The sequence below is a fragment of the Mangifera indica genome, chromosome 1 (assembly GCF_011075055.1).
Source record: "Mangifera indica cultivar Alphonso chromosome 1, CATAS_Mindica_2.1, whole genome shotgun sequence".
Lineage (NCBI taxonomy): Eukaryota > Viridiplantae > Streptophyta > Magnoliopsida > Sapindales > Anacardiaceae > Mangifera > Mangifera indica.
Window position 1 is genome coordinate 4,668,806 of NC_058137.1, and position 20,393 is coordinate 4,689,198.

Below are 20,393 nucleotides of genomic sequence, written 5' to 3' on the forward strand. Positions count from 1 at the left end.
CTGGACATTGCACGTGATGAAGATTCAAATTGCACGTGATGAAGGGAAATGCATGAGATTTTGAAAAACAATTAAATTAGTTTTTACGACACGGCAGTATTCCAGAGTGTAGCCAATTCAAAGGGAACGTGTGCCTCCTTCCAACCAAATTGCCGCACTGCAGGCGTGCCAACTTCACGCCGCGCTTCACCATCCGAAGCGGTCGAAACAACGAGAAACAAACAAAAAACCGAGAAACTTCTCTGCTTTCTCTTTGCATTTAATGATGGGAGTTTATAAAAACTCAGAGTTGCTCTGTCCCGCAACTCTGCATTGCCGTGAATGGGCAAGAGAATACTTGGATTATTGTCTTTGCAGTAGCAGAGATGGAATTTCGTTAGGATTGGGCGCCGTAAGTGTTGTCGTTTGGGTTGTTGCCGAGATTCCACAAATCATTACTAATTACAGGCAGAAATCCACCGACGGTCTCTCTGTTGCTTTCTTAACCACTTGGATTATCGGGTAGCCTTTCATTCATTGCCTTTGGTTGACTATCATTTTGATTTCATATATTAAAACTGCTGAAACAGGAAATATTTATCTAATGATAACTGTTTTTATAGGGATCTTTTCAATCTTTTTGGCTGCATTCTGGAACCAGCTACTGTAAGTTGTTTAATTGGTTTTATCAGTGGTGCGGACCATCCTTGTTTTGTTTTCAATTTTTGGCGATCTTGAATAATCTTATTATTGGTTTGTGATGTAAGACATTATGTGAAACTGCTTTTTTTTATTGTGTTTAAGAACAGGAATCCAATCACAAGTTGACATATCAATTGTTATATATAAGTTTGTATAATTTGTTTGTATACATAGATTTATTCTATTATTAAATAGTATAAGATTGTTAGGATCATTAGCTCTCGAGTGTAACTATGATACTTGGGAGTTATATATTTGGGTAAATTTTAGATCATTTAGCATACCATGAAGCTCAATCTCTTTTTCCTACATGAAACATACATGCAACAAGTTACATGCATAGTTTAAGTTCTTATACTTTTCATATTTGAAGTACATAATGTCTACATTATTGTCAAAGATGATGCAAGAAATTAAGGACATTAAGGCTTTCTTTTCTTTTCCTTTTTTTTTTCCCATTGTGAATTCTGTTGTACTGTGTCACTGAGCTTTTTCTCTTGCTTTTGCAGCTTCCAACCCAGTACTATACGGCATTGGTAAGGATATGTGCTCAAGTATGAAATTTAGTGATCTGTATTTTAGTTTCAACTGATCTCTTGTCCTTCTTGTGCAGTTGTATACACTAATTACTGTGATTCTTGGTTCACAATCCATATACTATGGCCACATTTATCCTCGATTAAAATACAGTAGAAGTCCCCACAATGTGAGAATTTGCATGTTAAAATTTCCTTGTAGTGATTTATGAGAAATTAATGCAACGTGAAAGTTTTATTATTATTATTTTTTTAATTTTTAAGACTGAATTGCATATTACAACTCGAAGTAAAATACGACACTTTGAAACTGGGTAAAACTTATGAATACAAAACAAAAACATCTTATTCTGAAAAATGTATTGCACAAGAGATAACATGTGGTACTTATGGGCTAAGTCTTAAGAAGGTTGTATATGTCGGATTTATGTTGCTTTTCTTTATATTACATCAGAATCTATACTAATGTATATTGGAGTCTTGTTCCGTTGGAAAATGGCATATCTTAAATTGTGAAAGAAGAGTTCACATCAACAATTAAGTGCACACTGGGAAATAATTGTAATGTTTTAATGTGAATTCTGTTTTTATCATGAAGAACAACTATTTGCTGTTTTTGTTACTAGTAGCATGCTCAATAATTCTATTGAATTTTCATTAAATTTTCATAGACATGAAATGATAGCGAACTATAGATGTGGATTATAGAAAGTTGATTTCCCCTAGATTCATGCCTGACACAGTTGATTCCTTGCAATGTCTTAATACAGGCGATTAACAACTCCATGTATCCAAAGGATGGATTTTTGTATGTTTTAAATTTTATAATCAGTGCATTTAGTGTACCGTTGTAGATTAGTCAGTAATGAATAACTTCAGACATCAAATTACTTCCTTTTTTAATTATCATGGATTACATCAAGTATGAGATATGTTTTGTTGAAACTTTTATTAGGTGAAAATTGTTAGTCTTAAGTTTCGATGAATTTTGAGGGACAAGTTTCTTTGGTGCATATTAATTTTGAGCACGTAGAACATGCCAAAGTGCTTTCACCTTATTAGAAATTGTTGTTCCATCTCTATTTGCAGTGGTTCTATGAAGCTTATCTTTATTATATTTGTACTTTCTCAGTTATTCTTAATCACTAGTGCTTATTTCAGAGCATGGTAATCGCTGTTTGAGTTGAAGCATTCCAGACCTTATGGTTGTAATCGACTGCATGACTAACTTTAAATGCTTTGTATGACAGGGACTCAAGCCTACTCAAACTGAATCAACAGAAAAGAATGGACAAAGCTATAATGATGTTGGAAAACAAGTAAACAGTTTTGACAAATGGAAAAATGGTTTGTGCATTTCTAACAGAGAAAGTGCTTTGAGTGCACCTATTCCTCTTCCAGCACTCTCTAGAACTATGTCTGGAAGAGAACTATACTACATGTAATTAAAATTTTACCTTTATTTTCTTCAGTAGACATAATAGTGCTAGTTTCAAATTATACGAAGAAACATCAAACACACTTTGTGTATGTGTGTGTCTTTTTTTTTAAATGTTTTCATGTTGTTGATGTTGAAGTATCAGGTTCTCTGACAATCTGAATTTTATTTCTTGGACAAAGAGATTTCCTGGGTTGTCGAGAAAGTTATGCAGTTCAAGAACATTGCAGTATGAGAACTGGGATATGTTCACTTAGCAAAATATGCAAACAAAATGAGGCATAAACATATACTAGTTCTCTTATTTGATGCATTAATCTTTGAACCTCATTATCTTTGAATATTTTGCTCAGTGAGTACTCCTTTGGGTGTAATCAAAAGTGTTGCTACTTCTAAGAATTTCTGAGTTACAGTCTTACAAATGCAAGAGACAATTAAAAGTTGTAAACTTCAAAACTGAGTTTTCTCATGATTTCTTTTTGTTTAAGGAAGAAATTATTTCTTGTTTACGCATATAATTGGGTCACAGGAAAATTTTTTGTTTACCTTTCCGTCATGTGGCTGAATTTGATGCTTATTTTTTCCTGCAAGCTCATCATATTTGTGTGAAATTTGAATAGAAACTGTGGTTTATGCTTCTATTGAATGGATTCCAGCAAAAAGGAAATTGATGTACAGCACTAAGAATTTCATTCCATAATGGTCAATGATGTTTGTGATAATAACTTGATATATTTTCTTTGTAAATTCACCAGGTCTGCCAGATCTCTGTCAAGGAGTCATACACCAACAGCAGGGTCTTTCTTAGTACAAAGAATGAGTCCCACCTCTCATCATTCTGGGATTACCATTAAGGAGCCCTTGCTTGGTGGACAAGTTTCTACGCACTCTGCGCCATCTCTAAACACCAAAACCATGCTATGCTTGGTGAGATTATGCAGTCGCACATAGATTTATAATAATTGATGGAACCAACATACAGTTTTATGGGACGTAGGTTTTTTGATTCCATTTTTCTATTTCAGGTCTCAATAATGATATTTCTTAGAACTACTAATCTTGGATACTTAGCTGACAGTGATCATAACATTGAGTTTGAGAAATCAAATAAAGGATTTGTGATTCAAGTTGGGAGAAAGCTGTTGAAGGTAATTCAAGCAACTATCTTTTTTCTTTGTATGGCACCAGCAGATTAGGTTTAGAGTGTATGGATGTGGCTAGATCATTTCATCATTGGCTACAGCTTGTCGATTAAATTGACAAAGAGGCAAGTGAGTTCAGCCATAGCTAGTTGATTATTAATAATTTTTTTGTTTGTTTCTATTTGGAAAACTAAAAACAGAGGTGGGAAAGACAAAACAAATATGAAAGGAAGGGAAATCATTTATTTATTCAGAAGAAAAGAAATAAAGTACATCAAAGGGGAAAACCAGCGTTATTGAATGATCACTGGCTTCATATTCCATGCCATTTTTCTTAAGATTCACTCTACATTTTCTCTGCTGGTTTGTTTTTTAATTGTTATTTTCTTGTATGTTATTTGGGTTCAGGTTGATGGTGAGCTATTACAAGGAAATGGTATTGAAGGAAGCAGTGGGATTGGAAGTTACCTTGGTTGGGCAATGGCAGCAATCTATTTGGGTGGACGGCTACCCCAAATTTGTTTGAATGTAAGCCTTACTTTTTAACTGACTTTGCTAGTTTTTACACTAGTAAGTTTTTCCTGGTCAGCAGAAATAAGTGTCCCATCAGTTTTCACATTTTAGCATGAGTATATAGATGATGATTGCATGTGTCTTTAGTCATGCTTTTTCTACTAGAAATTGTATGGTATTGGGAAGACATATAAGCAGGTATAGATAAACCATCTATACGTCTGCAAAACTGATTTTTATGGTTTTCTTTCAACCATGGATGTGGTCTATCTTCATCTTTCCTCAATCTGAGAAAGTGTTCTTTTATCTATATACCCTGTTAACCAGTTTTCATCATTGCCTTTCTGAAACTTCTGGTTCTTGTTCTGTTATTTGCAGATGAGAAGGGGGAATGTGGAGGTAAGAAAGTATAGGCTTGAAATTATATTTTTTCAGTAAATTCAATTGTATATTTACATCTAAACTTTGTTAGGAATGGAATTTGGCTTTTTTCATTGGGAAAATGATTACTTGATACTATGACACAAAGCAAAGACAAATGGTGTGAGACAATTCAATGAAAGCATAACTTTGTTTCATGGATGATGTTGCAGGGCCTTAATCCTCTGATGTTTCTCTTTGCTTTGATTGGTAATGCAACATATGTAGCGAGGTGAATATGTACCATCTGTCGTTCTCATTCTCATGGATCTCTCTGTTGTTATTTCTCACTCATCATGTTCACTTTTTCATATTTTGTGCTGGAACCCCAATGTTAGGACCTGCTGTCTTACTCAGATCTTCTAAGAGGTGTATTTGTATTTTCTTTTGTAGCATACTTGTTGGCAGCTTGGATTGGTCAAACATCAGACCAAATCTACCATGGCTTGTAGATGCAGGAGGCTGCGTGCTACTTGATGCTTTTGTATCCTAATTAAAAGTTAGACTAGTGGAAAGAGGGCTTTTTCTTGAATTTTTCAATACATAGTGATAGAAATCTACCAGCAAATGTGGTCAAAGCACACAAAACACACACGGGTTCCAAATTATTGAGGAAATCTGGATTTTATTTGTGAACTTAGCTGGAGAATCCAATATTTACACTCCCTGCCTCTACCAGATACAACAACCAAGAGCAAAAATGAAATGAAAACAAGGATAGTTCCAACAATTCAAGGAGCTGGAGACCTCCCTAGCTCAAGGCTATCCAAACATTTTCCATCCCCCCATAACGACCCACCCAGCCCTCCAAATAAGTGACTCATTCCCTCTCTCTCTCTCTCCCCAACAGCTGCTGCCAAATGGTTTAATCCCTTTATCATGGAATCTTTAGCCCTCAACAGATTTTCTCCTGTGAAACACATTACGAGGTCTAACATATAGTTACCTGATCTACAATTCCATCTTAAAAAGTAAGATATTTAGGCATTTCAAGTTTGCAGAGGTACCTAACTGTGAATTATCTCCTTCTGGATTCATAGGAACAACACCATCAGCACAAAAAAGTCATTTCTCAGTTTGTGTGGGGCCTTAACAAATTCTCTAGATTTTAATGCAATTCATCTACTTCCATTGTCAGTCATCCCGAGATGCAGGTTATAAGCTCAGAAATTCAAATTCAGCTTAGAAGATGACGACAACAAAGTAATTTAGGTATCTTCATCTGTCTATGCGTGTGTGTGCATGAATGCATGTCTGTATGGTCCTAGGTTGATAATTGTTAATGGTAGACTTGATTTTCTTATTTCTATCTTTTTGTTTGGAAGAAGGGTACACTCAAAGTGATAATACTTCTACATCATGTGGTATTAAAGCTTTGCATCAACCATAACATTGGAAACTCAAAAAATTCTTGTTACTGAAGGTATTGGTAACCGAAGACAGTAATTTTAACCAACTTTTAGTGGTGTGAGCAATGGAATGATGATCAGTAATGTGAAAGAATTAGAGGTTCCACAGGTTAATCACCAAGGCTCAAAACCTCTCAGGTTAGCAAATTCAATTGACCTAGTTTGCAATTAAGTTAAAGAGATAAAGAAAGAAAGAAATCCCAATTACCAAGCTTGAGATTTTATTAGCAGTAGGTCTTGCATTGCCGAGACCAAGCACATTGAAACCTCAAATTGATTTTTTTTTTTTAATTTTGAAATTGTAATTATATTTTAAGGTTAAAATAGTTATTTATGATCACTTGAAAAGAATGAGAGTAAAACTGAAATTTCAATCATTAACTTTATGGGTCAAAGACTACTAAGGAAATCACATTTTATGTTGAATTTTCAAAATGTTCTTCTCAAATGCTTTAATAGATTGAGCATAGGCTTTAACAACTACTGAATTTGAGTTGTATTGACCAGTGTGTGGCCACATTTGATTCTTTAATGCTTTGTTGGTATTGCAAGTATAAGCTCTAACATCTACATGCTCAATCAAGTTTAAATTTTTTTCTTGGCAATCAGAGGACCCTTCAAATGCTGTTTGTTGGAATACATATGCAATGTGGAGGCTCTTTCTTATTCAGCTCTATGTCCTGAATTTATCCTTTAAAATTTTTCTTAGATTGGTTTGCAATGAGACAAAGTGTTACTTGTGATTTTTCTGCCTAGGACACATGTAAAATGGCAATTTTCTGGATGTTTAATGTCACTGCATGGGTTACTTTTTATTGTTATTTTAATATTTGTGTCTGTGACATCCTCCATCTTGGCTATCCTCTCTAATGTAGCATCATCATTCTTAGTCTGTTTCTATATTTGCCCTTCGAAAGGGATCACATCTATAGCAGTAGTGGCATCAAAGTGAGCCTTTACAGAAGCATCTTGCATGAAATAGTCCAAGACATTCCTTAAATGACTAATATTTCTGAACTCTTCTAGCTCTATTTTGCCTTAAGCATACTGAAATCTTCCCTATCAAGGGTTGGCCAACTTGCCCATCAGAAATATCATTAGCAGCCTCCATATTATGTAGAAATAGATGTTTGAGAAATCTTGTCTTAACATTTATATATTGATCGTATTATTCATACTTTTTTCATTAATTGTTAGTACTGAAGGTAATTATTGATTACTTATAAATTAAAAGTAATTTCTATAGTTTATGGCATGTCAGGAGATTCCGTTTTGTCCACAATCAAGTAATGGAGATGTTCTTCAAGGAGCCAATGTGAATAATCTCAATTGGATCTATCATGTCATGTGCATTACACCATACCATTCCTTTTAAGCAAAAAGATGATAATTGGATTTGTTGAATGAGTGAGTACTTCTCTATTTTATGATTAACTAGTTTTCTGCTTTGGTGTTTTGATTTGAATCTTGGAGCATCAATGCCTCCACATGAACTCTCTACTTTGGTCAGCAAAAAGGTCTTTATATGATTCATTATCAAATAATATAATGCAATATAAACAAAAATGAATAGCAAATGAATTGTATTTGTGTTTAGAGGGTATTAGTTAAATGTTGTTGAGTAGCATTTAAAAGGGGAAGTTTTACCTTTAAAGAGTTTTGAGAGGCATAAGCTCTTGGAGGGTGGAAGACAATATGCATAATTTCATTCTCATCACTCTCAAGATGATACAAATATTGGCCAGCACCATAGTCCCCAAGAAGTTGATATGATCTTTCTGATTGATCCATTGCTAGACAGAGATCATCAATGCCTGAACAAGACATATTTCAACTAATTAATAATTGACACAATAATCAAATCTTTACAGACAAATTATATAAATTGATTGGTAGCATCTTGGTGATTTTGACGTGAACGAAAATAAACAAAAATAATATTATGTGTATATACTTTTGAGTATTAATTATATAATGATATATTATCTGTGATATTTAAAAGTGTATACACATAATTTTATTAAGTAAACAATCATATAACTAAATCATAAATTATCATCTCAGTTTATATAAATAAATCAATAAAACTATGTATACCTATTTTTGGTATACAATTCGTATATACAATTAATATGTTATCACATGATTGAACGATTTTGAATTAAAAATAAAACCATACGTAATCACATGATGATACATTATTTGTGTATATTAATTGTATATAAAAAATAAATACACATAGTATTACTCCAAATGAATTTACTAAAATAAGTTTGTCCAATTTATAGATAATGTGAGAATACTTACAGGCAGCCAATTCAATTTGAGTTTGATAAATAAAATCCAAAGTTGCAGAAATCTCGAGCTCGAACTCATGAAATGGTCCACTCGAAAGTTTCATTTTACGGAGCTTACCCAGTCCCTCTCCCAACTCCATCATTGCTCCTTTATGATTCTGTATGAATTAATTATTTTAAACAACAATTAATTAATTTATTAATTCTAACATAATACGTTGAGAGTTTAATTAATGAATTATAAAAAAAAACTAATTACCCGGTTAAATAAATGATAAAATCCCACAGCGCATTGAAGAATACCATGAAGGAGAGTTCTAGTTGGTTCTTCGGCACTGTACCAGAGAGCTTCAAGAGTGTCATGACATTCGTAGTAAGCTCTCTTGTTGAAAAGTGCAACTGCTTCATCGAAGCTGGAGTTTGAATTTTCATCATCATTTTCAGAATAATCGGATAAACGATAAAAGAGACGAAAGGACTTGGAATCGACGGTGTAGATTGAGTAAGGTTTGTTATTTAGCTTTACAGATTGTGAATAATGAAATGGCCGAAAGATGAGAGCGGGTGAAGTCGTGGATGGAGAAGTGCAGAGTGAGGAGAGCGTAAGGGATTTGAGAGCAAGCGCCATAGTTGTGCTGTGCGGTCGAATGGACAGGATGAGATGAGGTACAACATTACATTATTTCTTCAGAAAATTATTTTTGTTGTTTAATTTCAACCATATAATATAATTTATCTTATGGCTTTCATATAATTCTGACCTTATAAATAACTGTGCTACATAATAAAAAGAAGAAAACAAAAGGGCTTCATTAAAATTCACCAGATTTATTGGAGCTCAAACAGCAGACAACTTGTTTCTTTTTTTTTTTTTGAAAAAATCTCTTATAAAATGTAAATAATACAGGAAGTAGTTGTGTAAATACGGTTATACCCTGAAATTCGAATCGTGTATCGTATCATATATAAAAAAAATTAATTTTTTAATTATATATCGAATATTATATTATATCATATCGTATGATACAACTTTTAAAATATAAATTAATTAAAAAATTATAATTGATATATTATCATTTTAAAAAATATCACAAACACTTTTAAAAATTTAAAATTTTTTATATACATTCTTATTACATCATCATTTTCATTAAAAAAATGTATTAATCTGTATTAGTAAAATATATTGTATCATCTAATACATTTATTGTATTATATCAATTTGATATATCTCATAATATATATCATTTTTTTATATCGTATCATATAATATGTATCATATATTATAAGATATTGATAACTATAGGTATACAAAATCAAAAAGATTTGAGTGTAACAACGTAAAAATATACCATGTATAAATAATAGATAGATAATTTTTAGTGATTCTATTGGAAAGCTTAAGGACTTCCTGTTTTTTTTTTTAATAATTATTTTCAATTTAATTTGACATTATAATTAAAAAAAAAAAATACCACCAATCCACTAGTAGGAAGAAAGCTGCATGCATACATGACAAGCATATGCTTGAGAGATGACACTAGAAAGAAAAACATTCGCTGCAACAATTCTCAACCCAGCATTACATCTAACTAATCCTTTCCGCTGATATTCCCATCAAAATTTCTCCAACTTGCATGCCCAGCACACAGCAAGAATAAGGAAAAGGAATCGTAGAAATTTATTTACAATATATTCTGCTCTCACAGAAAATCTATACTAGTGATATCATTTATCTGATATCACAAGCGAATGCATGTATTCTTTCCAATTTTACTTTTGGGTACTGATTTATACATAAAATTCAGATCCTTAATTCTTAATCTGATCAAAAGTTTGGCATTTCAGCCATAGACATAAATTAAAAGAATACGTACTATTATAAGTAATGTATAAGAAGAGATAATAAATAGATCTCAGATTGACAAAACTGATGTAGCATTAAAACTTCAAAAGTAAAAGTTTAGGTTCGAGTTTTTATCACGTTTGTGAGGTTATAGGTTTAGTTATTGTGTTCTTAGTTTACTCATCTAACAAATACAGATGATCCGGTTATTAAAAATAATAATAATAATAATAAAGAATGATGAGCAAGAACTTCAAAGCGAAAATATAAGTTCGAGTCTTTATCACGCTTATGAAGTTGTGAGTTCAGTTATTATGACCCGAGTTTATCTGTTCAATAAATAAAGACGGTCTAGTTATAAAAGAAAAAGAGATAATAAACAATGATGAGCAGGGGACCAGGTTATCACTTTGACAATATGCTGTAAATGGTGGCGCCAAATGATCTTATCATTAGTCCATTTCAGTAATGCTTTCCAGTTCTCGGTTCAGCACAGAAATGCTTGAGTTAAGCCAAATAGATGAAAGAATCAGGCGGAGGATAGATTCCCACTGCCATCAATTTCAGCAGACCGCGCCATTATATTTTCCATATTCTTTTACTTTCAAGTTTCCACTTACAATATTAGCAACAGTTAGGGTAGATAGAGTTACAATTTTTATTTAAGAAGAATAACTTTATCTAAAGTTTTAAACTTTAAAAGTATCGACTGACTAATATCTAAGTTTAACAATTTGTCCATGGTGCCTTTTTGCGTTTGCGAAACGTTTTTATTTTAGAAATGTCTTGAAGCTAGTATGAAACATTTCGAGAATGTTTCAAAAATATTAAAAATATACGAAACTTGTTTCATGAAAAGAAACATCTATTCTTCGTTTTTTTAATCGTTTAAAAATCAATTTCATAATTCACTCTCCTTCACAATTTCGAATCCTAACTTTGATTTTGTCTCATCTCCTCTCCGACATCTAAAACTTATCTCTTCTTCGTTGTGTTAAAATTTATCTTCCCTTCATTTCCGATTTTTCTAACTGTCAATAAATATTTGAAAAATCAGTTTTGTCAGATTTGATATATACAATTTATTTGGGTATCGGTTGATAGACTAAGTTATCTATACACACCTTATTATAATTAAAAAGTTGTCTTATTTTATATTTTTTTAAATAAAATTTGGTATTTATAGGGGAAAATCCCAAATCTACTATATTTATACGTTTTCTAGTATTTTCGAGAAAATATGTTTTAACATTTTTGTTTTCATGTTTTCATTTCCGTATAACAAAGGAGATGATAAAACCTAAGAAGTACTAGGGATGGAGAAAATGAAGCGAGACTTATTCCAATTGGAGGCCTTTTAACTCTAGTAAATATAGCGTATATGTAGTGGTACAACATATATGAAAGTGGATATCGACATTCTAAGCCACATGTAGATTGTGATACAAGCCAAGGCATAAAGGAATACATTTTCCAAACATGCATTTAAGAAGCAACTGGACAGCTTCGGAAGAAAGGCATTCCAGGGTAGAGAAAATTCTTCATGTTTAGAAGGCTCTCCCGGAAACCGGCGTTACCCAATGCCATGACCGTAAGTCCTTGCTTGTTATTATATAAAAAATATAATTGTACTAATATTGTACATAAAAAATATTTTATAACGTGTTATATATATATATATATATATATATATATATATATATATATATATATATAAATGCTTACAGATTGTGGAGCTTTCGGTACACATGGATTGCGAAGGATGTGAAAAGAGGATACGAAGAGCAATCTCTAAAATAGACGGTGAGGCTTCATATATTTTGTCCAAGAAGCTTGATTTTAAGAGGATTCCATTGCTATATCCTCTATGGTTTTCGTTTTTGTTTCCACGCAGGGCAAAGATCGTAGTTGATTTTCAGTTTGTCACATTACAAAATTTTCTTTTCTTTTCTTTTCTAACCTGCTCCACATCTTCAGCAATAGTTCTTTAGAATTCGTATGTATGTAGGTTTTGTCCATGGCGTGTCTTTTTTTCTTTTTTTATATGATTATATACGTAGTTTGTGTTAATTTTTTGTGCTTCTCCTCCCCCTGCTCAAATAACATGGAAAGATTCTTCAGTAGTTCTACTGGGTTGGAGAAAGCACTACCCATATATAGAAATTCTACATTCCTGTCCCTCTTGAATAATTTAAATAGAGTCATGGAGACCACAACCCCAAATGTGGTGGGAAATTGGAGAGGCCTTTCCGAGGCCATGTTTGTAAGATTTATTTTGTATAAGTCAAATAAAATTAATTAATCCTAATTTCAGTATTTATGTATCGATTAAAAACATTATATTCAAAACTTTAAAGTTATAAGATTACCCAAAACATCATGTAATATGATAATCTAAATTCGTAATGTGTCGAAATTACTTATATTTAAATGATTAGTTTTCTACTCTTGAAATATCATTAAATAAGTACTTTCAATGTAGGTTTTGTAAAGGGGATCTGGTCAATATATCTATCAAATGTTCAATACACATAAAGGATTATATTAATGCTGTCTATTCAGATCATAACTTTTTAATTATATTGAACTTAATTTTTTTTATTGCCTAAATTGATCTGAGAACTATTATTAGAGTATTTGATTATCCAACTTTATTAAACCAAAATTATAATTTCAGCAAATTTTCTATCTGTATTGTCCTATTACCATCTTTAATGATATTATGCCATCTATTTTTTTTATTATGTGGGGTGAATTAAAAGAGTATATTAATATAAAGTTGGTCCTTTAATGGTAGGGGTGGATAGCTTGGCAATAGACATGGATAAGCAGAAGGTAACAGTGACTGGGTACATTGACCACAGAAAAATTCTAAAAGTTGTAAGGAGAACGGGAAGAAAGGCAGAGTTTTGGCCGTTCCCATATGACAGCGAATACTATCCATATGCATCCACATATTTGGATGAATCTACCTATGCTTCTTCCTATAACTATTACACTCATGGCTATAATGAAAGCATTCATGGCTACTTCCCTGACCAAGCTTATTCAACCATCCCTGATGAAACCGTTCATCTCTTTAGCGAAGATAATGTACATGCATATTGTAGCATTATGTGACATTGCCCTTAATTGCACAAATGCCATAACCCTATAATAAAGTAGTCAAGGGTATGCAATTTTTTTTTTTTGTAAGTATTTTTTATGATTTCACTTTTTGAAAAGAGCAAAACTATGCATACCTATTTTAGTATATAAATAGATACACACTTATATGTGTTATCATATAATTGGATATTATATTATCATGAGCAATACTATATGTACATATTTTGTGTACACACTTATATAGGGATGGATTCGGGTTGGACCAAGCTCGAATATCCCTTGTCTCGAGTTTGATTCTAATAGAAAATGGTCTAGCTCCAATTTGTCAAGCCAAAATTAAGCTCGGCTCAAGTTTGATTGGAATGAAAAATGGTTCAACTCGATTCAGTTCGAGTTTGACTAGATTTCATAGCTCAAATTAATGGTTCAAATTTACAGCTTGGTTTGGCTTAAATGTATGGATTAGATTCGTGGTTCATTGACAAAATAACCTCGTTTTACTTAAATAATATTCAAAATTTTTTATTCAATTTGAACCGAGTCACGAATTCAAACTACTAAATTCGAGCTAATTCAAACCGAATCGAGTCAAAAATTTGAACTACTGATTCAAGCCCCAAATTCAAACCAAGCACCATTTGGCTTGAGTTCGATTTGAATTAAAAAACAAGCCAAATCTTTTAGCTCAAGTTCAATTTGAATTTGAGCCGAGCTAAATCAAGCTGAATCGGCTTTCGAGATTGAATCGGTTCGGATCATATCTAGGCCTATACTTATATGTGTCATCACATAATTAGATAATATTTTATCATTAATTCAAAATCACTCAATTACGTGATAACACATATAAATGTATATATATTTGTGTACCTAAAGTGGTAAACATAGTTTTATTGTATTATCATTAATTTAAAATTATTCAATTATATAATGACATATATCAAATATATATTTATTTGTATATATAAAATAGATATATATAATTTTATTGTATCAAAAGAATTAGTACTCGCCGAGGAGAATTCTAACTTACTAATCCAATAATCGCATTCGATATATTTTCCTATCCCACTTGTAAGGTGACTTTCATGTATGCTAATTAGGCAACAATTATAAAGGCCACGCGTGCAACTTTGTGTATGCCACATAGAAAATATCAGTATATGCCACATGCCAAATTGGTACATGCCACACAGGCAAATTTATGCATGCCACACAAGTAAATTCGCACATGCGGTATGGGTAAAATCTATACTGGAACAGGCAAAATTTGTAAGGGCCACGTAGGCAAAAATCCGTACAAGCCACATAAGCAATAAAATATGCCAATCAAATTCGACACAAGCCACATAGACAATTGTATATGCCAGGTAGGCATATGTTGCTTCTAGGGCATCAAGTTCATCTGCCACCTTTGGGGTGTTTCTTGGAAATTTTATGCTGCTCAAGTAAGATGGATTTACATGAACTAAACAACATTAAATTTAATTTACAAAATCATTGTATTAGATTATAAAATATTGGGTTAAATAGAAAATGGATAAGAACATTTAATTAAGTCATATCCTTTGAATCTATAGAGTTTCTAAAATTTATTTGCATTGCAATGACCGATCTTTTTCTTCTGAAATTTTTTTGAATAACAATTTTTAATAAATAAACCTGTTGTGTTAAATTTTAGAAAGATGATCTAATCAAAGTTTATCAAAAGTTTAATAACTCAAAAATTTACACTAACCTGTTAACCTATATAATAACTTGTGAAGTGTATTAGTGATCACATCAAACTCATTTCTAAACTTTTATTAGATTATTATATCAATAAAATTATACGTACATATTTTTATATACAATTTAGATATACAAATGATGTATTATTATGTAATTAGATGATTTTAATTTAAAAAAAATAACACCCAATTATATGATGACATATCATATGTGTATCCAAATTATGTATAAAAATATATATACATATAGTAATACTCTTATTATATTACCCTTCCTATTGACCCAAACTATAATAAATGGTACTTCACATCAAAAAAATTTTCTAGCTCTTTCTGAGGCGACTGACCCTTATACAGCACCACACCATAATCATATGCCACTTTGAGGGTACTATTATCTCATGCCACTTTGAAGGCAAGTGACTTCTTTATAGCTTAGTATTATCTATGGGCCAAATGACTATTTTCCACCCAAACTATACTGAATTCTCAAAGTTTCTCCCATTAATTATAAAAATACTGTTTACCCACCCATGAACAGTTAAAATTAACGGTAGTAAGCGTAAAATCGTTATTTTATATTTAATATTAAAAATAAACTTAAATATGATTTTATTTCCCCCCTAAATTTAAAAAACTAACTTTTCTCTCCTAAGTTAAGTTTGAAAAGATCGCATTCCCCCCTAGGGTTTAGTTTCGAAACTCCTTCACTTTCACCGCCGGCCCCGCTGGTTTAGTTTCGAAAAGATCGCTGGTCGTCTCTCCCTCCCGATGGTTTCTCTTCCACCGCCGGCCCTGCTCAACTTCACCCCAACCCATCCGACGTCAAGAGATGACGTCTGGGAAGAGGAATCATCTTCCCAGACGAAGACGAGATGACTCGTCGTCCTCTAGGAAGACGATTCCTCTTCCCAAACGTCGTCTCTTGACGTCGGATGGTTTAGCGTAAAGTTGAGGGGGGCTGACGGTGGAAGAAAAACCATCGGGAGGGAGAGACGGTCGGCGATGGCGTCGGAGAAAGTGAAGGGGTTTGGAAACTAAACCCTAGGGGGTAAATGCGATCTTTTCAAACTTAGCTTAGGGAAAAATGTTAGTTTTTAAACTTTTAAGAGGGGAAATAAGATTAAATTTTCAGGAGTTAGAGTTCTGTTAAATTTAACCGGTCATGGGTGGGTAAACAGTATTTTCATAGTTAAAAGGGGAAACTTTGAGAATTCAACATAGTTTGAGTGGGAAATAGTCCTTTGGCCTTATCTATATTAAAGCCTCTTGAGTTGTTCTTTTGGGGAACAATACCTTTTAGATCAAAAGGATTTTTCTCTTACACCAAAACAAACAAAATAACATGACCAGAGAATGGAGCAATTTATGTAATGCAATTCATAGAAATACCAAAAGTCATTTAATTAATGATTATGCTGAATTGTTAACCTTAACTTGATCTAGTCATTGAGCATATGCTTCAATCGTGATCATAAAGCAATAAAATGACATGCAAGAATGTCTTCGCATACACTTCTACAAGCACTTGATAGAAACATTAATGTTCTTTTGAGAAGTGAAGTACATTCCCTTCAAGCGCACATTTGACACTCGACATAATATAATATTAGTAAGACAACATGGTATTTTATTTTGAATTAACATTAATCATAATTTTGATTCAATAAAATTGGATAATTATATAATCTAATGATAGTTTACTGATAAACTTAAGGTGATTAATAAATATGAGTTCAATACAATATTTTACGGATAATAATTTGGATAGAAAACATCGATATGAGTTTTATGATTTATTGAACTTTTGATAGAAGATCATTTCAATGTAGTTAAATTTTGAAAACTCTATATATTCAGAGATATGATTCAATTTGATATTTCTATAATCTTAAACTTATTTAACTCAATACTGTGTAATCTATGTGAGATATTACAGATCAAATAAAAATATATTTTTTTCATGTAAATTTATAGTCCATGTGGTATTAGAGTTAGACACAATAGATTATATATATAATTTAGAATTTACAGCCTAGAGTTAGGGATTGAAAATTTAAAAATTACGATTCTTTTGAAATTAGGGTTAGATTAATTTTATTTTAGGGTTATTGATTGATTTACACTAAACTCTGAAATCAGAGTTTGAAAACTCCTAATATAGTGTTTTAATGGTTTAATTTCATTCTAGCAATGATAAGTTGCATATACGACATCATCTTCTAGATACAGTTAGATCCTAATTATCTACTGATGCGGGGGATTTTCAAATAATGATGCTAAATATGAAAAAAAAAAAAAAAACTTAATTTGGGGGGGTTTGGTTGGGGGTAAATAAATATTATTTTAGTAATTTATTTTTTATTACTTAAATTATTTTGTTTTGTTTATAAGTAATAAAAAATTTTGATAATTTTTTATTACTAATGGTGATATGACAGATATTATGGATGGTAATCTTATTATCACTTTTAACTTAAATATTTAAAGATCATTAAAATAATCTTCATTTTATTATAATTATATTCTTATTTATTAATTTTTTAGGATAAAAATAATTTTATTTTCAATTAATATAATAAATACCATAAAAAATATTTTAAAATAATTAAACGCAAAGATATTTAGGTAAAATAATATATTAGTATTTTTTATTATCTTTAAATAAATACAATAATTATTTATACCTATCAATTTTTATGAAATTTTATTAAACATATTAATTCTAGTTAATATATATTTAATATAAATTTTTAATTTTAATAATAAAACATTATCTAAACTAATCGTATGATTAAAGTAAGCATATTAAACTCATAGATCCTTGGCCACCTCTAATAGTAGTAGTAACTTATTACGGCGAATGTTTAATAGTAAAATTATTGTATGAATTTTTAGCAACAAATGATGGATCTATATAAGAATGGCCAATAGTGCATAGTGTTGATCTTGGCATCACTGTTCAATTATTGGCTTACACTAATAATAGAACTTTATAGTTATTCATTGGGTTAAATTCTGATTGATTGACTTTTAACTTAGTAAAAACAGTTAGTTTTTACAGCTTTTGATGATACTGTTTTGTACTGAACTCTGCGTATAAATAGACGAATGGAATCTTAAGAGAAATTTAGTCATGGCCATACTGCCCACTGAATAGTTTCTTTCTCATCTTCTTAGTACATCCCATTTCCGCATTAAAGAGACCAGCGAAAGATGGAGGGGTCAACAATGATCAAAACCATGAATGGCAACTTTTCTAATGAACCCATTTCTCATTTAATGAACCACTCTCTCCCTGACATTTCTTTTCCAGAAAGATCAACTGTCAGAGATGCAACAGATGATGATCCCAATCAAGGCGCTAATGCAGAAATAAGCATTTTTGACGCCCGAAAATACTTCAATGAAACCAGCGTCAATGAGGCGAAAGTGAGCAAGAGAGTATCTCCAGTTAATGTTATTAGTCTGGAGCGTATATCTGAGCCGAGCGATTTGCTTGCGGTGCCGAGATTTTCTTCAGCTTCATCCTTTGACGGGTTCCCGAGGAACTATAGAGCTCGTTCTTTCAATGCAACGCCAACTACTTCATCAAAAGCTAGTTGGAATAGCCAGACTGGGCTTTTGTCAAATCCTCCTGGCGCAATTGCAGTCTCCATGCGAAATCTTACTTCTGATCAAGATAAAAAAGGAGGGCCAGCTACAGCTTCTAAATGGCTTTTTGGAAGAATGTGCCCTTGCTCTGGCAAAAAATCAGTCCAAGTTGAGGAAAATCTATCGGTACTAGCTTCAGAATCCAAAACGCCACCACATTTGTATAAGAAAAAGCAAACCCACAAGTCAATTGAAGTTTCTATGGATACATCAAACTGGAGTGAAAGCCGTGAAGTTATCTCCAAAAGTGCAACTTATAGAATCTCTGCTGAGAATCGTTTTCCAAATCTAGGCTTAGGCCATCGTATATTTGCTTCAGGCAGAGCTTATTCAGATTCCACAACTGGCTTCACCTTTCCTAAATTGAAACAAAATACACCACCTTATCCAGATCCGCCGCTAGAGTCACTGGAAATTTTCCAACCTTCCGATGAAACTAGTGTTTCAAGAAAATCAACCGAGCTTAAAAACCAAACTAAGTTGGTTTCCCGTCAGAGTTTCACGTTTCCGGCGAGTCCTAGCAGAGCTCGAATCGCAGAGGACGACGTTGCAAGCGATACAAGCTCAGACTTGTTCGAAATAGAAAGCTTTTCTACTCAAAGTACGCTATATCCGATGCACCATCGTCGAGATTCGCTGGATGAGGCTTCAAGCTTTGACGCAAGAAGATTAACAGCCACAAATATTAACGGGAGTTTGATTTATAATTGTCGTAGGAGTTTAGATGAGCCAATGACACCATCCATACTAACAACAGAATGTTATGAGCCAAGTGAAGCAAGCATTGACTGGAGTGTCACTACGGCTGAGGGATTTGATAAAGGAAGTGTTACTGATTACTCAGTTGTAGCTTCAGAAATAGATGATATGGCAATGGTGCATCAAGAAAATGGTGGGGGCGGCTGCGGTGGCAGCGGGAAGAAGAAAATAGGAAATGGGTTGTTGAACTGTCGATGTGAGAAGGCGGTGAACGTGGGGCCGAATCCAGTGAAATATGTGCCTGAGGTTCAAAGAATGGGCCAGCATAATGCATATATGCATGTGAGTAGTAGGGCACAAAATTTGAATAAGCCATCCCTTGCAAGGTCTCAATCTTATCGTTTGCCCCTTCCTTTTGCGACATAGCTAGTGATGGATTGGTGGTTCATCGATTTACCTTCATATTTGACTCTGTCAAACAATATCCTTGTCTTCTTTTTGTTTTTTCGATTTCTTTTTTCTTTCTTTTCCTTTTATTTGTGCTGTTTTTTTATATTCAGATTTGAAGATTTGTGTGATCTGTTTCCGTGTGTAAGATATGATTTCATTATGATTGAAGAGTAAAATCATGATAATCCTAATCTCCGATAATACATGTGTACATTACTACGCATTGCCCTTGGATGTAGCTCACTTTTCACAAGGGTTATGATAACTAATAGGGGTGGTATCGAGGCAGGTTAAATCTGAAAATCTCTTGACTGACTTTGGTTTGAATAAAAAATAAGTTGGTTTCAATTCATCGAATCAAAATTAAAGGTGATTTTAGTTCGTTTTGAATAAAAAATAATTCGATTTGATTTAATTTAAGTTTGATTATAATTCATTGTTCAAATCAATGAATCAAATTCGTGGTTTGC

General features: G+C 32.4%; 4 protein-coding genes across 8 annotated transcripts; 3 read left to right on the plus strand and 1 right to left on the minus strand.

Annotated features, from left to right (window-relative positions):
* The first annotated feature begins 90 nt into the window (after positions 1 to 90).
* LOC123212441 lies at positions 91 to 7,601 on the plus strand. Of its 3 annotated transcripts, none has more exons than XM_044631594.1 (13): positions 91 to 501; positions 603 to 645; positions 1,191 to 1,217; positions 1,295 to 1,387; positions 2,468 to 2,658; positions 3,411 to 3,582; positions 3,681 to 3,803; positions 4,206 to 4,325; positions 4,689 to 4,709; positions 4,904 to 4,962; positions 5,124 to 5,214; positions 5,836 to 5,942; positions 7,401 to 7,601. In XM_044631594.1, exons 1-12 carry the CDS (start codon positions 263 to 265, stop codon positions 5,914 to 5,916), a joined length of 1,260 nt encoding a protein of 419 aa, XP_044487529.1. In that variant the 5' UTR covers positions 91 to 262; the 3' UTR covers positions 5,917 to 5,942; positions 7,401 to 7,601. The 3 variants fall into 3 exon arrangements, with proteins under 3 accessions (XP_044487529.1, XP_044487536.1, XP_044487520.1); XM_044631601.1 differs by lacking the exon at positions 7,401 to 7,601 and adding an exon at positions 6,154 to 6,723; XM_044631585.1 differs by lacking the exon at positions 7,401 to 7,601 and adding an exon at positions 6,749 to 6,966 and having other exon boundaries at positions 92 to 501.
* Positions 3,267 to 9,160, minus strand: LOC123212461. 3 transcript variants are annotated; one of them, XR_006501550.1, is made up of 5 exons: positions 8,696 to 9,160; positions 8,447 to 8,594; positions 7,787 to 7,953; positions 4,266 to 4,378; positions 3,267 to 3,555 (listed from the first exon to the last, which is right to left on the minus strand). XR_006501550.1 is itself a non-coding variant. In XM_044631624.1 (4 exons), exons 1-4 carry the CDS (start codon positions 9,062 to 9,064, stop codon positions 5,626 to 5,628), a joined length of 699 nt encoding a protein of 232 aa, XP_044487559.1. In that variant the 5' UTR covers positions 9,065 to 9,160; the 3' UTR covers positions 5,339 to 5,625. The 3 variants fall into 3 exon arrangements, 2 of the variants coding, with proteins under 2 accessions (XP_044487559.1, XP_044487547.1); XM_044631624.1 differs by lacking the exons at positions 3,267 to 3,555; positions 4,266 to 4,378 and adding an exon at positions 5,339 to 5,640; XM_044631612.1 differs by lacking the exons at positions 3,267 to 3,555; positions 4,266 to 4,378 and having other exon boundaries at positions 7,641 to 7,953.
* Positions 9,161 to 11,780: 2,620 nt separating this feature from the next.
* LOC123198171 (heavy metal-associated isoprenylated plant protein 45) lies at positions 11,781 to 13,428 on the plus strand. The gene is made up of 3 exons (XM_044612851.1): positions 11,781 to 11,873; positions 12,010 to 12,085; positions 13,080 to 13,428. The coding sequence occupies exons 1-3, from the start codon at positions 11,826 to 11,828 to the stop codon at positions 13,400 to 13,402; spliced, it is 447 nt and encodes a 148-aa protein (XP_044468786.1). The 5' UTR covers positions 11,781 to 11,825; the 3' UTR covers positions 13,403 to 13,428.
* A 4,837-nt stretch (positions 13,429 to 18,265) lies between these two features.
* On the plus strand, positions 18,266 to 20,124 carry LOC123215384 (protein PHYTOCHROME KINASE SUBSTRATE 4). The gene has a single exon (XM_044635448.1). The coding sequence runs from the start codon at positions 18,337 to 18,339 to the stop codon at positions 19,897 to 19,899; it is 1,563 nt and encodes a 520-aa protein (XP_044491383.1). The 5' UTR covers positions 18,266 to 18,336; the 3' UTR covers positions 19,900 to 20,124.
* The last annotated feature ends 269 nt before the right edge of the window (positions 20,125 to 20,393 follow it).

What these genes read in the sequence shown, in the direction of transcription:
- LOC123215384 (XM_044635448.1), top strand. Translation starts at nt 18,337, where the DNA reads ATGGAGGGGTCAACAATGATCAAAACCATGAATGGCAACTTTTCTAAT.
- LOC123212441 (XM_044631594.1), top strand. Translation starts at nt 263, where the DNA reads ATGATGGGAGTTTATAAAAACTCAGAGTTGCTCTGTCCCGCAACTCTG. An exon ending in ACAGTAGAAGTCCCCACAAT is followed by an intron (nt 1,388 to 2,467) that starts GTGAGAATTTGC and finishes TTTGTATGACAG; the next exon opens with GGACTCAAGCCTACTCAAAC. An exon ending in CCAAAACCATGCTATGCTTG is followed by an intron (nt 3,583 to 3,680) that starts GTGAGATTATGC and finishes TTTCTATTTCAG; the next exon opens with GTCTCAATAATGATATTTCT.
- LOC123212461 (XM_044631612.1), bottom strand. Translation starts at nt 9,064, where the DNA reads ATGGCGCTTGCTCTCAAATCCCTTACGCTCTCCTCACTCTGCACTTCT. An exon ending in TTTATCATTTATTTAACCGG is followed by an intron (nt 8,595 to 8,695) that starts GTAATTAGTTTT and finishes TAATTCATACAG; the next exon opens with AATCATAAAGGAGCAATGAT. An exon ending in TCAAATTGAATTGGCTGCCT is followed by an intron (nt 7,954 to 8,446) that starts GTAAGTATTCTC and finishes TGTCTTGTTCAG; the next exon opens with GCATTGATGATCTCTGTCTA.
- LOC123198171 (XM_044612851.1), top strand. Translation starts at nt 11,826, where the DNA reads ATGTTTAGAAGGCTCTCCCGGAAACCGGCGTTACCCAATGCCATGACC. An exon ending in CGTTACCCAATGCCATGACC is followed by an intron (nt 11,874 to 12,009) that starts GTAAGTCCTTGC and finishes AAATGCTTACAG; the next exon opens with ATTGTGGAGCTTTCGGTACA. An exon ending in AGCAATCTCTAAAATAGACG is followed by an intron (nt 12,086 to 13,079) that starts GTGAGGCTTCAT and finishes CTTTAATGGTAG; the next exon opens with GGGTGGATAGCTTGGCAATA.